The sequence below is a fragment of the Helianthus annuus genome, chromosome 13 (assembly GCF_002127325.2).
Source record: "Helianthus annuus cultivar XRQ/B chromosome 13, HanXRQr2.0-SUNRISE, whole genome shotgun sequence".
NCBI lineage: Eukaryota > Viridiplantae > Streptophyta > Magnoliopsida > Asterales > Asteraceae > Helianthus > Helianthus annuus.
Genome location: NC_035445.2, coordinates 167,081,491 through 167,095,856, shown reverse-complemented (window position 1 = coordinate 167,095,856; position 14,366 = coordinate 167,081,491). Strand labels below are relative to the sequence as shown.

At 36.5% G+C, this 14,366-nt stretch overlaps 2 protein-coding genes and 1 long non-coding RNA gene across 4 annotated transcripts; 2 read left to right on the top strand and 1 right to left on the bottom strand.

Annotated features, from left to right (window-relative positions):
* Nucleotides 1-1,103: 1,103 nt before the first annotated feature.
* LOC110913233 (putative disease resistance protein RGA3) lies at nt 1,104-2,370 on the top strand. Its single transcript, XM_035982463.1, has 2 exons — nt 1,104-2,322; nt 2,366-2,370. The coding sequence occupies exons 1-2, from the start codon at nt 1,104-1,106 to the stop codon at nt 2,368-2,370; spliced, it is 1,224 nt and encodes a 407-aa protein (XP_035838356.1).
* A 52-nt stretch (nt 2,371-2,422) lies between these two features.
* On the top strand, nt 2,423-9,752 carry LOC110900340 (putative disease resistance protein RGA4). 2 transcript variants are annotated; one of them, XM_035981742.1, is made up of 7 exons: nt 2,423-5,047; nt 5,151-5,331; nt 7,831-8,053; nt 8,327-8,548; nt 8,713-8,788; nt 8,864-9,098; nt 9,191-9,752. In XM_035981742.1, the coding sequence occupies exon 1, from the start codon at nt 2,472-2,474 to the stop codon at nt 5,043-5,045; it is 2,574 nt and encodes an 857-aa protein (XP_035837635.1). In that variant the 5' UTR covers nt 2,423-2,471; the 3' UTR covers nt 5,046-5,047; nt 5,151-5,331; nt 7,831-8,053; nt 8,327-8,548; nt 8,713-8,788; nt 8,864-9,098; nt 9,191-9,752. The 2 variants fall into 2 exon arrangements, with proteins under 2 accessions (XP_035837635.1, XP_022004728.2); XM_022149036.2 differs by lacking the exons at nt 7,831-8,053; nt 8,327-8,548; nt 8,713-8,788; nt 8,864-9,098; nt 9,191-9,752 and adding an exon at nt 6,070-6,243.
* Nucleotides 9,753-9,922: 170 nt separating this feature from the next.
* On the bottom strand, nt 9,923-13,845 carry LOC110900343. The gene is made up of 6 exons (XR_002570938.2): nt 13,793-13,845; nt 13,076-13,211; nt 11,690-12,278; nt 11,542-11,597; nt 10,765-10,865; nt 9,923-10,687 (listed from the first exon to the last, which is right to left on the bottom strand). It is a non-coding gene; the product is annotated as an uncharacterized LOC110900343 (long non-coding RNA).
* Between the last annotated feature and the right edge of the window lie 521 nt (nt 13,846-14,366).

The following is a 14,366-nucleotide window of genomic DNA, read 5'->3' as shown; positions in this document are numbered from 1 at the left end:
TCATCATAGGAAAAACCAAATTTGTTTGCTTATTCAATTATGCACGCCTTGGATTCCCTAAATGCATGTTATTATTTTAAGCAAACTTTTAAATATTATAACATTTACGTCCTGTTTTTTAATCTGCAAAGTTCCCAATGAATATCATTAAAATATACTATATTTTGTACTGTGCAAATATTTTATTAGGATCTGACCACTTTTCTATTAAAAACAAGTTTTAAACATAGATACATACTCATGTATGTACACGTCCATGCATGCATCTATGTGGTAAAACTGCCGGGTCAGTTAAAAGTTTGGGGTAAATTTGTTTCTGGTTAAAACGGGTTTTTTTAATAAAATGTTAATTTGGTTCAGATTAAAGCTAGATGGATTATGAAAAAAATTGGCTCGCCTTTGTTGTCAAAACACTAAAGCGAATCTTATTAGGAAGATTTTAACATTTTTCATAATAGTGAATTTCAAGGATTGTCCTTTATCTTTATACCCATTTTCAGGCGCTGTCCTTTATGTTCAAAATTGATGACTTTTGTCCTTTATGTTTTCATATCATTCACGTTTTGTCCTTTAGGCCTAACCCAGTTAGTTTTTTCAGTTAAATTTGGTTATGTGCTTTGTACATGAGGGCATTTTTGTCAATTCAAAGGTCGCAGAAGCTTTGAGCTGTAAATCTGCCCTTGAACTTACCTTTGAATTGACAAAAATGCCCTCATGTGCAAAGCACATGACCAAATTTAACTGAAAAGCTAACTGGATTAGGCCTAAAGGACAAAACATGTATGCCATGAAATTCACACTTTTTCATAATAAAGAAAACAAATGTGGTTCAGTGGTTGAATCCAGAATCCATAAATAAGTGATTGTTTCATCTGAGAACACATGTGATCCATCAAATATTATTAAGTAAATACACAAGTGGTTTTTTTTAATGACTACCTACTCCCTCTCGAGTAAATAAACAAGTGGTTTTTTTTTTAATGACTACCAGCCAGAATTCAATATAAACAACCAATCGTTGTTTCTGTGCACTCATCAATTCATTCAGATCCCTATCACACACACACACACACAGCTCCCATTTCACTTGTTCACTGTTAACCATGGCTGAAACTCTTGCAAATGAACTCCTCAAAGTTCTTGTTAAGAAGATGACTGATGAAGCCTTCAAGCGAGTAGCTCGTGCTCATGGCATTTACAATGAGCTCAAGGAGTTGAAGAAGACACTCTCCAGGATCCAAGATCTACTTCAAGATGCCTCTCAGAAGGAGGTTACCCATAAATCTGTCAAAGAATGGCTGAATGCTCTCCAACATTTGGCTTACGATATCGACGACGTACTCGACGACGTGGCGACTGAAGACATGCATCGTGAGCTCACCCTACAGGAGCCTGCAGCATCCACCAGCATGGTAAGAAAGCTCATCCCATCATGCTGCACAAATTTCTCACTAACTCATAGGCTGTCTCCCAAGTTAGATAGGATTAACAGAGAGTTAGAAAATCTAGAAAAACGAAAAACGGATCTAGGTTTGTTTAAGATTGATGAAAAGCCAAGAAATACTAGTAGAAGAAGCGAAACCTCTTTGCCAGAACGCGATGTTGTCGGAAGAGAAGTTGAGAAAGAGCAATTGCTTAAAAAGTTGTTGGGGGATGATGGGTCATCTCAGGATAACTTTAGCGTCTTACCTATAGTTGGTATGGGTGGGGTTGGAAAAACCACTCTCGCTAGACTTTTGTATAATGATACAAAGGTGCATGATCACTTTGAACCCAAGGCATGGGTTTGTGTTTCAGATGATTTTGATATTTTCAAGATAACTAATGCTATCCTTCAAGATGTGACTAAAGAAAACAATAAATTTGAAGATCTAAATCAGCTTCAAAAGGCTCTCACTGAGCAATTGAAGGAAAAACGATTTCTACTAGTAGTTGATGATGTGTGGAGTGAAAACTATGGGGATTGGGAAAACCTAGTTCGCCCATTTCTATCATGTGCTCCTGGAAGTAGGATAATCATGACAACTCGTAAGGGGCAATTGCTCAAACAGATAGGTTTTCATAATGTAGACCGTCTCAAGAGTTTGTCGAGTGAAGATGCATTGCGTTTACTTGCAGTAAATGCATTGGGGGTAGATAACTTCGACTCACACACGACACTTAAACCGCAAGGTGAAGGTATTGTGAAAAAGTGTGGTTGTTTGCCTTTGGCTTTAAAGGCAATTGGAAGGCTTTTAAGGACGAAAACAGATAGAGAAGACTGGGATGAGGTGTTGAATAGTGAGATATGGGATGTAGAAATTGGTAATGCCACTGAAAGTGGTAAAGATGTGGAAAATAGTGATAAGATTATTCCGGCACTTAGGATAAGCTACCGTGAACTTTCTGCAGATCTAAAGCAGTTGTTTGCATACTGTTCCTTGTTTCCCAAAGACTTTTTGTTTGACAAGGAGGAGTTGGTATCGTTGTGGATGGCAGAAGGGTTTTTGAACCCATCCAAGTCACCAGAACGCTTGGGCCGTGAATATTTTGAAATTTTATTATCAAGGTCATTTTTCCAACATGCACCTAATGATGAATCATTGTTTATCATGCATGATCTGATGAATGACTTGGCCACTTTTGTTGCCGGAGAATTTTTTCTAAGGTTTGACAATCATATGAAGACAAAGACAGAAGCTTTGGCAAAGTATCGGCATATGTCATTTACTCGCGAGGAGTATGCTGGTTACCAAAAGTTTGAGGCATTCAAAGGAGCCAAAAGCTTGAGAACATTTTTAGCAGTATCTCTCAATGTGGGTTGGGGCTATTATCACTTATCCTCTAAGATTTTGGATGACTTACTTCCAGAGTTAACATTGTTAAGGGTCCTTTCTCTAAGTCATTTTAAAATAAGTGAGGTACCGGATTCCATTGGTAGTTTGAAGCACTTGCGGTATCTTAATTTATCTAGAACTAATATAAAAGAGTTACCGGAGAATGTTGGCAACCTTTATAATTTACAAACATTGATTGTTTCTAGTTGTTGGAACTTAACTCAGTTGCCTAAAAGCTTCTTAAATCTTAGAAGGTTACGGCATTTTGACATAAGAGATACTCGGTTGGAGAAGCTGCCATTGGGGATTGGTGAATTGGAGAGCCTTCAGACTCTCACGAAGATCATCATTGAAGGAGATGATGGCTTTGCAATAAATGAGCTCAAGGGATTAACAAATCTCCATGGGGAAGTTTCCATTGAGGGATTGCACAAAGTGCAAAGCGCAAAGCATGCACGGGAGGCGAACTTATCTCTAAAAAAGATTACTGGATTAGAGCTGCAATGGGTTGATGTGTTTGATGGCTCACGAATGGATACACTTGAAGAGGAAGTTCTAAATGAGCTGAAACCTAATAGTGATACGTTGAAAACGCTTTCAGTCGTGTCATACGGGGGAACACAAATTTCAAATTGGGTTGGTGATCGCTCTTTTCATGAGTTGGTTAATGTGTCAATACGTGGTTGTAAAAAAAGCACATCTCTACCCCCATTCGGGTTGCTCCCTTCACTTAAGAGGTTGCAGATTAAAGGCATGGATGAGGTTAAAATCATAGGTTTGGAGTTAACCGGAAATGATGTTAACGCCTTCCGTTCACTTGAAGTTCTAAGATTTGAAGCTATGTCTGGATGGCAGGGGTGGTCAACTATAAATGATGGTTCAGCAGCAGTGTTTCCATGCCTTAAAGAGCTTTCTATAATCAATTGTCCCCAATTGATTAATGTCTCACTTCAAGCACTGCCTTCACTCAAGGTTCTTGAAATTCACAGATGTGGTGATGGTGTGTTGAGAAGTCTGGTTCAGGTAGCTTCTTCAGTCACTAAGTTGGAAATAAATTCTATCTCAGGGCTCACATATGAGGTGTGGAGAGGAGTTATAAGGTATCTTAAGGAAGTTGAAGGATTAAGTATCGTTGGATGTAATGAAATAAAATATTTGTGGGAATCAGAAACAGAGGCAAGTAAGCTTCTTGTGAGATTAAAGGAATTGAGATTATTTTATTGTTCAGGTTTGGTAAGTTTAGAAGAGAAAGAGGAGGATGACAATTTTGGGAGCAGCACCCTGTTATCTCTTAGAAGTTTGAAGGTATACTCTTGTAGTAGCATAAAGCGTTTATGCTGTCCAAATAGCATTGAGAGTTTGGAAATTATTGGTTGTTCAGTTATTACAGATGTCTACCTCCCAAAAGAAGGAGGGAATAAGCTCAAATCACTTTGTATAGACAATTGTGATAAACTTGAGGGAAAAATCAACAACACAAGCATGCCAATGCTTGAAACCCTAGAGATTTGTAGATGGGAAAATCTAAGATCAATCAGTGAATTGAGTAACTCCACTCACCTCACCAGGCTGCGTGTATCATTTTGTCCACATATCACGTCACTTCCAGAGCTTCAGCTATCAAACCTCACCCGTTTGTCAATTTATGAATGTGAAAGTCTGGAGTCATTACCTGAGCTATCAAACCTCACCAGTTTGTTAATTGCTGATTGTGAACGTCTGGTGTCATTACCTGAGCTAAAGAATCTCGCCTTGTTAAAAGAGCTGGAAATCAGAAGGTGTCCAGGCATTGATGTTTCCATTCATTGTGTGCATTGGCCTCCCAAATTGTGCTCACTTACACTAGAAGGGTTGAAGAAGCCCATAACAGAGTGGGGGGATCTGAATTTTCCAGCTTCCCTTGTTGAACTGAAGTTATATAATGAACCTGATGTGAGGAATTTTAGTCAATTGTCCCACTGTTTCCCTTCTTCTCTTATATCTCTGTACATAAAAGAATTTGATAATCTGGAATCACTTTCAACGGGACTCCAACACCTCACATCCCTTCAACATCTGGCCATTAACACATGTCCAAAGGTGAACGATCTACCAGAGACGCTGTTACCTTCACTTTTGAGTTTGAATTTAGGTAAATGCCCAAAATTGAAAGAAAGGTGTGAAGGAAGAGGCTCCCACTACTGGCCACTCATCTCTCATGTCCCCTGCATCGACATACGAGACTATTAAAGGTAGTTGTTAATTAAATAGCAATTGTCTCTTACATAGAAATTATTGCTAGTCGTTGTTTCAAACAAACAAACAAACCTTACATTCTTCTTGTTTCTTCTGCAGTCGTTGAAAACATACTTCCTGCCGTGAATACCCAATCACCAGAGGAAAAACGACATCATACACCTTCACTTTTGAGTTTGATCATTGAAGAATGCCCAAAATTGAAAGAAAGGTGTGAAGGAAGAGGCTCCCATTACTGGCCCCGAATCTCTCATATCCCCCAAATCCAAATAGACTTCAGGTAAATACCCTCTAATTTCCATAAGATAAACTGGTATTCTCAGTCTTGTCCGTGTTTCCTTTTTTTTTATTTATTTTTTTTTGTTGTTGTTTTGGACTAGGAAGTTGTACCATTTTGACACAACTGAATAAGATTCGTTTTATTCTTAAAATTGTTGCACATACAGATCTTAATATTGATTTTTTGTTATAACTTAATAATTCTAATTTTTGTTATAAACTTAATTCGTTTTATTCTTAATAATCGGGTTAAGTGGATGGAACTCCATTTTGACACAATGAATTTTAATTCTAACAATAGTTTAGTGATATGGAAAAAGAAACCGAATATGTTGAAATCAGTTTTCACTGTTTATTGTCACTCAAAGGGTTAAGGGGATGGAAGTGAATTTTGACACAACTAAATATGATTTTTCTTTTAGTATTTTCTGACTATAATATTTATATCACCTTGACTTTCGGTTAGATAAACTCAAGAAGCCGTTCGAATCAGAGGGGGCTAAATGGATATGTTATTCTCTTCATAGCCAATTTCATTATCCCTTTTGCAATTTCTTGAATTGAGTTTCTTCATAGATTCATTTTTAGTAATTCCATTAAAAACTTGACCTTTCATTTTCAGTCCATTTGATTGTAAGACACATAAATCAAGCATCTTTCTCATTATCTTAGATCACAAGTCTCAATTTAGTGGAATAATCAAATCGAATATCTTATATAATTCAACTATGTTTTGCAGGACCCTCTAACCATGAAATTGTAAAGGATGAACATTCACAGTTGACCGAGACATATGAGAGAATAGAGAAAAGTCTCAACCTATGAATGAGAGACTTTGGCAGTGTAATCTTCAGGAAAATGGTGTAAATCTCGGGCATATGATGACTAAATCAGCAAATAACAATCAAAGCATCAATACATAAGTGTAAGTTCCTTTTAGTCTACAACATTTGACCATCCCATTATCATATAACAAGCTGGTTTTGATTATGGGAAATTTACCAAATTAGCCAAGAATAAACTTTGACCACCAAATTAGCCATTTGATGCCTCCTTGGAGCAGGGCATCACGGATTCAAATGTGCGGAATGCCTCTTTCAAGACCCCTCATGCCTCTTTCAATGTGGAAATGACACGTGTCTCAATGATTAGGTAGACTCCTCCAATGCCCCTCAGCAGACTCATCCAATGCCTCAGCAGACTCTTCCAATGCCCCTAAGCAGACTCTTCCAATGCCTCAGGTATGAGTTAAAATTTTATGTGGGACCTACCACCCACTTCATCTTCACCACCACCGTCACCGCCACCGCCACCGCCACTACCGCCACCGCCACCACCACCGCCACTTCATCTTCAAGATCCTTCATGAGCTCCAACACATCAATAACTTCATATTATAATACAACTATAGTGAAAACTATATATAGAGAAATCAAACTCCATATCTTTCAAGGTCACCATTCCTTAACCAATAACTGTAATCGAATGTAGCAGCACCATCAGGAACATCTTTCATCACCCACTCGTGACCTTTTGAATAATGTATTCCTGTATGAGGATGTGGGATCCAACAGCCTTCGTCATGTTCCTTCATATCCTTGCTCAGTTTTTATTAATACTATTATTTTCGAATTCAAAGATTAGTAGTATATTTTATGGTGGTGGTGGTGGCGGCGGCGGCGGCGGTGGTGGAGGCGGCGGAGGCGGTGGTGGTGGTGGTGGTGGTGGTGGCGGTGGTGAAGATGAAGTGGGTGGTAGGTCCCACATAAAATTTTAACTCATGCCTGAGGCATTGGAAGAGTCTGTTGAGGGTCATTGGAAGAGTCTGCTGAGACGTTGGATGAGTCTTTTGAGGGGCATTGGAGGAGTCTACCTAATCATTGAGACACATGTCACTTCCACATTGAAAGAGGCATCCCGCACATTTGAATCCGTGATGCCCTGCTTCAAAGGGGCATCAAATGGCTAATTTGGTGGTCAAAGTTTATTCTTGGCTAATTTGGTAATTTTCCCTTTGATTATTGGTATTCATGATATAACACAAGATTTATTCATGATAGCACGTTGGATTCATTATTCAAAGAAGCTTTTGGAATTGATTTGAGTTTTGACAGCATGCATGTGTATACTTTATAAGTATACAAATAACACATTTTAAGTATCAATTTATAAGTATACAAATAACACATTTTAAGCATACGTTTTCAAAATACTATTTGATTCATTTGAGATAACCACATGAACCCTTGTATACTTTTCCAAAATATGAAGTACAGTTTGACTCTTGATGTCAAACAAATTATATTGATTTACAAATTGGTTACCATTCTTCATTGAAAATGGATTTATAACTGGGATAGAAATGCAACAGGTTCCGCATCATCTTTAATGGAAAAAAGTTTTTTTTTTTAACATTCCTGTTATATTTAATTTGAAAAGCAACGGGCTTGGCCACTAATGTCAAAGAATGTTGTTTGACCCTTGAATTTTAAATTTGCAGTTAAAGAAAGAAGAAAATCTATCAAGCTTCTTGAGTTTTTTTAACATTCTTGTTACATTACTGAGATTCAAGATAAGGTTGCAACAGAAATTGAAAAAACAACAAAAATGAGAAACAATGTCACAAATGTTGTAGAATTTTCAAGCGGCGTGAGTGAAGAAAGCCTAGAAAAGATGCAGAATCTTCATGCAGATTTCAACAGAACTATCATGCAGTTCCAGTGGTATGCAATCTCAGATATTTAGCAATTTCTCATAACTTAGTCAGAGGTCCATATCGTAACAGGTTGGGCCTACCGAAAGTTCTTTTTGTCTTAAAGTTATAAATTAATTATTATTAATAATTAACGTCTCTAGAGAAGAAGTAATATTTCAATGATAAGCCGAATTTTTTTACGAAAACAATTTCAAGGGTTTTAATTTTTTTTATTACACTTTTGGTAACTTTACATCTTATAATACAAATGTGGCAAGCTTCATATGCTGTTGTTTACTAGGATGAACCTTTTCGGTGGAAACAATACCATCAGACGCCAGATTTAGATGCTTTGCGGGGTGATGATGTATCTATTGGTTATGATGTGAAGAAAGGAGATTACCATACCTTATCAGCCATATGCAATAGGCAGGGTCAAGTTTGATGCATTCGAACCAGAAAAATGGTTTCATCACATTGTTGCTTTCATCCACAAAGCTTCTTTAAGTTTACAGCTTTGCAGGTTAGTAAAAATACAACCCACATTGATCACTCCTTTTTCGTTCAGATAATGTAACTGAACCATTGATTTGTAAAATTTTATGTGGTCTTGTTTAACAGTCAACCTTCAAGTTATGTCATATGACCAAAGCAAAAGTTTTAACATGATTTACTATTTTGATGAAGAAACACAAGAGGGACAAAGAATTTGTTTGGCTCAAGAATTTGCGTACGTGCAGATGAAGATCTTTGCTTCTATTTAGTTAAGTTATTTCATTTTCAATGTGAATGAAAACAAAAGTGCAAATGCTTAATCTTCACATTGATGGTGATACAGAGTTGATCCATGATCTAGCATACTCGTATTTTGTGCAATTAGACACACGGAAGTGGATTGGAAAATGGTTCATGCTAAAAAAGGATTAACTTTCAGTATGTTTGAAGTTATATGGGGGATAAGTATTGGACATAAACGTCTCAACGAGCCACACGCATGGACAAATGCCATAGGCGGGTTTTCCCAAATCTCGGCACCCAATTTCGTCATCTAGAGCTCCAATTTTGAAGCCAAGGTTTTCCCCAATTTTAGCAGTTTCAATTAATTTCGTCTGCTTGTAAAAAACGGCTGGGTTTTTTAACTAAATATTTATTTGTTGTTTTTTAGGCTGTTAATTTCAAGGAACCCTTGGAGCGGTTACAAGTTGCGTCTGATGGCACTTGGCGTTCATGAGCTAAGTTACACACCTCTGATTGGAACTTACAACCAATAAAGAATTAATGGAACTTGCCTTTGATGTCAACTTACCATCTAATGAAGATTAAAAGAACTTACCACTGAAGCAAGTTACCTCTAGTGAAGATTGATGAAGTCTCGCTAATGAAGAAGAGATACCACGTATTAATTAGCCTATCATTTGATGAAGACAATCTGTTGAGAGGATGTTATACGTAATTGTCACTTGTCAATTCCGTACATCTCAACAAGATAACAAAAACATGAGTCTGCATTGAATTTATTATCACTTGACCCCATAGCTTATCGTGTCAAGCAGTTGAGTATGAATTTGGTGCTTGAACTTATGTGTGCAAACTTCAGAGGGAATTTGCAAGCCACCCAACCTAACATATCTAGGAAATCGTCTGTAAAATTTGTGACTAGTTTTACATGATGTATTGAAACATTTGATTTTGATTAATACCTTGCGCTCAAAAGAATTGTTCTTCTACTCTTGTTTGTTGCTATGTTCGATCCATTGACGATGAAACAGTGATACTTGACATATTGATTAACTAATATTTCGTTGCAAACTAACTAATAACCAATCTAGGGTATTAGCTAAGTATTAGCTTGATTGTGATCCGCACAAAGTCAATCTCCCAACAACATTGTGTCCTAGAAAGATGTAATTCACTTGGTAATAACTTGAAAGGTATCTATTCATGTTACAATATCTTATAAGAATTGATAAATAAAGTAGACATGACCTGTAAAGACAGGTATCGATTTTCCTTTCAAGATATCTTTTGTAAAGAAAAAATAAGTCATATCACCCCACGGTCCATAAACCATAAAAACCTTAAACCCGTTAAAGACAACCTGTAAATATGATTATACGTATGCGCAATTTCCTCACTGGCTTTCTTCATTGGAGCGTAACAATTATTAAAATCCCACGTTTTTCCAACAAATGTTGACGAGCCCTTTTGAGGGTAGGATCGTAACAATCATTAAAATTATGCAACCCTAAAACACCGTGGGCACTTCAAGACGATGCTGACATGGGTCCCACGAAGCCGGCGGCATCAGTGACTAAAACAAAGTACCCTGTTTCTTATCAGATCTTGGCCCGTCTTGTTTTTTCAACAAGGTCCGCTCCAAGATCCCTATTACACACAGAGCTCCCAGTTGAAGTAATAACTATAAACAATGGCTGAAGATGTTGCAAATGATGAAATGAACTCGTCAAATCCACGTTTCTCCATTTTTCCTCACAATGAACAGCCATCTTGAGCTTTCAAAATCTGGATGCTAACCGACATGTAAATAACACACTTTTTTTAACTAATAATAAGTTCAAGTTGTACCCTTTTTTTCAAGAATATAAAAATTAGAAGATAATCTTTCTTCCCTTAGAATTGTTCTTTCACTTGTTCTTCAAATCTGTAAATAACAAAAACTTCAATTGATCTAACAAACCACAAAAGAACAACATATACAGTACAATAAAAACCCAATACCTATACCAGTAACCATGGTTTTCTTTTTAGGGACCCTTTTAATGTCAATCTTGATGTCTGTGAGTTTTAGCCTTTAGATTTTAGATGGCCCCTCCAAGTGCCTGCCAATAAAAAGAAAGGGGACTCAGAAAGGAAACATCTATTCTAAAATATTTACAAAAGATAGCCATATAAGACATAAATTCCACCATGTAAACAACTGCAATTAAGGCACAATGCACACGTATAACAAGTCATTAAAACATGTATAACAACAAGAACAATCATTTTCCTTGAAATGCATAAGAAGCAACTCACTATTATAAGTTTTAACCATGTTCTTCTATCAAATCTGAACAATTGTTAAATATGGGGTTCTACTATAAATGGGCCTCATTGAAAGAGTGCAAAAAAGCAAGATACATATACAGCTAAGTCACCACCTAATCCGCAGGATCTAAATAAGGCCTTAAGCGAGCATGTACTTATTTTATGTGTATAGCAAACTCTATAGAATTAGGTCCTTTTCATAATATTGTTATTACTTATCAACAACTTATATAACGACCCCGACTGCTAAACATAAACATTGCCACAAAATGTATGTGTGCAGAGTTAATAATAACTACCAAGTAGAAATAGAAAATGAAAGATACAATAATGCTATACATATAAACTCCATATTCAAATTAAACAAGTAACAATCGGACAACTAAATATAAACAACTATCAACTAACTAAATAATTCAAAAAAGAAAGAAAAACAGATAAAGAATTAAAGAAGAGACTTCAATTTACCATCTTTTGCATTGCCTAGTAGTTTTATTCCTCAAACAGATGCAACGATTCCCCAACTGCATATAACACCAATCAATTCGTAAACAAACCAATAACATAACAAACAATTCATATTTGTTTCTTCCCCGAACCATAATACTTCTCATACCATCTAACAAATGTCTTCAACCCCATTTGAAGATCTGTCGTTGGTTTACAGCCAAACTTCTACCCCACGGTCCATAAACCATAAAGAACCTTAAACCCGTTAGCGACAGCCCGTAAATATGATTATACGTATGCGAGATTTCTTCACCCGCTTTTTTCGTACCAGCGTATAGGCTTGCGGGTGGGGTTGATCTGTTCGGTCTTTTTTCTGACATAACCAGCAATTGCAGGCTGTGGGTTTGCATTTTTACAGACTTCAAGAATATCAACATAACCAGCAATATTACCATGTAGTACCTCAAAGAGGTTGTTCAGCAAAACAGCATCATTTATGCCCCCTTCCACAATAAAAATCCCACTTTTTTCAAACAATTGTGGCCGAGTCCTTTTGAGGGTAGAATTGTGATAATTGTTAAAATTATATAACCCTACAACGCAGTCGTTTCAAGGCGGCACTGATGTGGGTTCTGACGAAGCCGGCTGCTCTGATGACCAAAACAGAGTACCCTGTTTTTGATCGGATGTTGAGTGATGACTTAACCGTTTTTCCCATCTGGATCCCTATACACACAAACAGCTCCTGGTTTAACCTAATTGAACAGAGAGTGAGAGGTCATGTGAAAAATAGCGATATTAGAAATGTAACTTAGGACCAACAAATTATTAAGGCGTTGTATAATAATACACTAGAAGGAACCCGCACGATGCAAATGGTTCAAAAGGTTTTGACTGGATTGAGTCAGAATGAAACTAAAATCGAATATATGATCAAGTACACTCATTTCACAAAACCTTAGTTATTCCCAAAATGTTAAATGTCAGTTTTGGTCATTTTACCTATTAGTTTCATAAATAAACAGCCCTTACCTAACATTTAAGTATCTAAATTTTACAACTTCTAACATAAGCATGTCGAAACGCATCCAAAAAGAGGTGTATAGTTTCAATATTTTCAGATCGAGGTGTGAATTCTTCTTATAGTGTAACATTACCACAAGAAAAGTAAGCTTCATAGTTCACCATCGAAAATCAGCATGCAATACAATAACCATCTACAAAACCATATGTGACAACTCAGAAATTGAAACTCAGTTATAGCTAGAGGTGGCAAATTCGACCCGATTACTTGTAAATGAATGATTCATGGTGTATTTAATCTAAACGTACTTAAAAAAAGAAAGGGCTGAGAGTAGGCAAATGTCTACTTAAATGCATGCATCATCCTAAATTAACTTATTCGAATATTAAGATTACTAATGCAGCATTTAGTTAAAAAAGGAATGAACTATAAATGTTTGCGGGTCAACCTATATAATCTATTGAGGACACATTTAACTGCTATAATCAAATTTATTTAAGTTCAAATATATGAAAACGAAGAACCAACCTCTACAATCTGAGCCTCTTCTGAAATTGGGTCATCATGCTCTTTGGTTGCCAATTTCAAGTCAACCTCTACCTGTGGCTTGACTTGATTCGAGTCTTTAATATTTTCTCAAATGTCATTCCTCCCAATCTGTAAGCTGAAAAAAAAACAAAACAGCTTTAGAAAGTTAATAACACTAAAAGTAATAATATCGCATTCAAAAAAAATATCTGAATTTAATTTAATCTCAAACCAGCCTATTCTAAAAGCGGATAACAAAACATTGTGAAACCAAGGGTGTTACTTTGGTCTGTTCAGTCATTTTACCAAGTGTTCAAATTCAATCTATTGTTTAGATATGAACAGAACAAAATACCCAAAGCAATCAGCTGATGTTCTAAACATTAACAACCTGAGATATGCTCCAAAACCCCACATAGTTAAACACCGAAAACGAAGTCGTTTCAAAAATTGAAACAAAAAGAGGCATCTTTCACTTAGGCATTAAAACAAACACCTGGTGTGCATGAAAACTCAATAGCTAAAATCCCTTCCAAACAAGCGAAAGCAATAATAAACGTAAAAGAGCGCAACATACGTCCCTAATTTCACATCTGCAGAAAAAACCCACAAAGAGGGCAACGATTGAAATGAAAACAGCAACTAAAACGGAGGTATAGTTTACTTTTTGGGAGCGTGATTATGGGGAAAAGTGGTGGTTCGAACGCAAGCACGCACCTGATGTGAAGAACAAATGCAACAGATTAAAAAGATCAATCAACTGAATCTCTAGCTGTGGTTATCTCATTCATACTAAACTCACCTGAAATGAAACAGGGAAGGTATATAGAAGACCCTCCTATGTTGCACACGATGTTAGAATCAAATGAAGGGGCGATTTAATTCGACGTACGGTGGATATAAGGGTGTTTTGAGTGTTTCATCCCTCAATGGGCCCAATAAATCACCGGGCAGCCTAGTGTAGAGGTGCACAAAACGGTTGTTTCTCTAACCGGTTCTGTTAACTAAATCATCGTTTTATCTCGTTTTTGCTTTAACCAGGATTTATCTTTTTTTGTTATCCACTTTGGCCGGATTTCTTCGGTAACCGGTTTTTTCTTAGTTGTTTAATGTTTTGTTTTTGTTTTTGGTTAACGGGTAAATAAGTTAAAACTGGTTTCTTCTAAAAATTTCTTAACCGGTTACGAATCTAAGGTTAAAAAAATCACTAATTGGTTGTTAACCAATTACAATTTCAGTTAATAAACGGTTTCAGTTATCTAACTGGTTATTTTGTGCATATCTTGTGATA